General features: G+C 36.7%; 1 protein-coding gene across 1 annotated transcript in view; it reads right to left on the bottom strand.

Moving 5' to 3' along the window:
- The window catches only part of WDR37 (WD repeat domain 37), a gene marked incomplete at its 3' end in the record, with an annotated part of 19,202 nt that extends 18,503 nt beyond the window's left edge, over nucleotides 1-699 (bottom strand). The window contains 1 exon segment of the mRNA XM_009073852.1: nucleotides 562-699. Within this exon segment, the coding sequence (XP_009072100.1) occupies nucleotides 562-699 (138 nt within the window).
- Between the last annotated feature and the right edge of the window lie 1,186 nt (nucleotides 700-1,885).

The following is a 1,885-nucleotide window of genomic DNA, read 5'->3' on the forward strand; positions in this document are numbered from 1 at the left end:
TACATCTTCATTCAAGCCAAATAATTCATAAATACACAAAACCCAAAAACCCACACACAAGCAAACATTTGAGTCGGCTCTTGCCTCTGCCAAGCAGGCAATATTTGTTTACTTTATGGAAAGGAATGCAGAACAACATTCCCACTCACATTCCCTATCAGAGCTGTCATAAGAAATATTCCATATTCCTAGGTTATTACTATTCCAAATTCAAACATATGGAATCAAGAATCAATCCTGAATTTCTTATTTCTTTTTCTTTGGGGGTGTGTATGCACTAAAGTAAACAGGCTGTTTCTTTATATTGTTTTATAGTTTTATCATTCATCTAAGAATACCCAAAAGCAGATCAAAAACTCCACAGGTCTCAACACAACCTGAAACACTGTCAACATCCACATCGATGGTCTCCAAGGACAGTGAGCACCTACAGGCAACACAATCTGCTGTTGCTGCACCTTTACTGGACATACTTCATTACTTAGGTTGGTTTCATTTCTCCCCATAGAAAACACCTAAAGAGGTGACAGAATTTGCCCGAGCAGCAGTGCATTTCCTCACCTGCCCTTCCAACATGTCTCTCTGCAGTCCTGCCCGTTCCTGCTCGGAGCTGTTGGTTCTTCGGATGGAAAGGCTGTGGGATTTACGTTTCTGCTTTGCCTGGCGAGCAGCTGCACAACTTCCACTTTCTATTGGCATTACTTCAAAAAAACAGCTTCACGGAGGCTCCTATGATAAACTAAGGACAAGCATTACACATTACAAACTGTTTTGCCAAACCAACCATAATTTAATTTTTTTTCTCAAAACAGAAGTATTTAGTTCTACTAAACTTTGGAGTTGTTTGGGTTGTCATTAAAAAGAAGAGATTCCTCTTACTTACAGCAGTTCTTCAAATAAGATTAAGTTCAAGACCATATGCTGATACACAAATAGAGCGGAATCACTTCTGCATTGCTTGTTCATTAGCTAACAAACTTCCACAAAAGGAAAATAAATCCCACTACCTTGCTCATTTTGGAGAGCATTAACAGACAGAACCCCAAAATGCTTCCAGGAAACGACTACTATGCATAATAGTTCACTGAAATGCATGCAAAATTAAAACCCAGCTGGAAAATGAAAGCAAACAGACATGGTAATAATTTAGGGACACTGTCAGGTTAGAAACATATTGTTCAACATTAAGTGCTACTACATAAAATTTAACAGATACCCTTGTTTATATATGAGTAGAAATTAATTTTCAGGACAGAAGTTCTGAAAACTGCTTTCCAGAATTTTTGGCAGCTCACAATTTCACTTTCTTGATAGTGAAAGTGCCCATGAACTTATGAGAACAGTGTAAGTGCACCTGACAGTAACAGGCTGCTGCTGCTGCTCATTTTTGTCACCTTGCTAAAGCCAAACATGCATCTTAATATCCCTAAAAACACCTGATAGTATCACCAATCAGTATTACCATGTACGATCTACTGCCTTCCCCTGTTTAAAAAAAATCAAATTGTGTTTGATTTATTGCATAAATGTGGAGAATATGTTCTTTACTGTAGAAATATTATTTTTACAAACATTTATTTACAAGATTTTTTTTTTAATTTAAACCTGACATTGACCAGAAATTAATTTCTGTTTCATGAGGTACCAGTTGTTAAGCATTTCAAATGTTTTAGGGTTGATTACTCAAAAGTTTTCAATCATGCACACTGAGAACCAAATAAAAATTCATTCTCCAGCATAAATGATTTCTGAAACAATAATTACAACTTAAAATAGGAGCAACAGTCTGCAGAGAAATAGGAGAGCAGAGTTGGCAAAGCTAACAAGGCAACTGAGCTTCCTTTAAATAAGTTGATTAGAGAAAATTTAAACCAAACCCAGGGCC

This window comes from Acanthisitta chloris, unplaced genomic scaffold (genome assembly GCF_000695815.1).
Source record: "Acanthisitta chloris isolate BGI_N310 unplaced genomic scaffold, ASM69581v1 scaffold6754, whole genome shotgun sequence".
Taxonomy (NCBI): Eukaryota; Metazoa; Chordata; class Aves; order Passeriformes; family Acanthisittidae; genus Acanthisitta; species Acanthisitta chloris.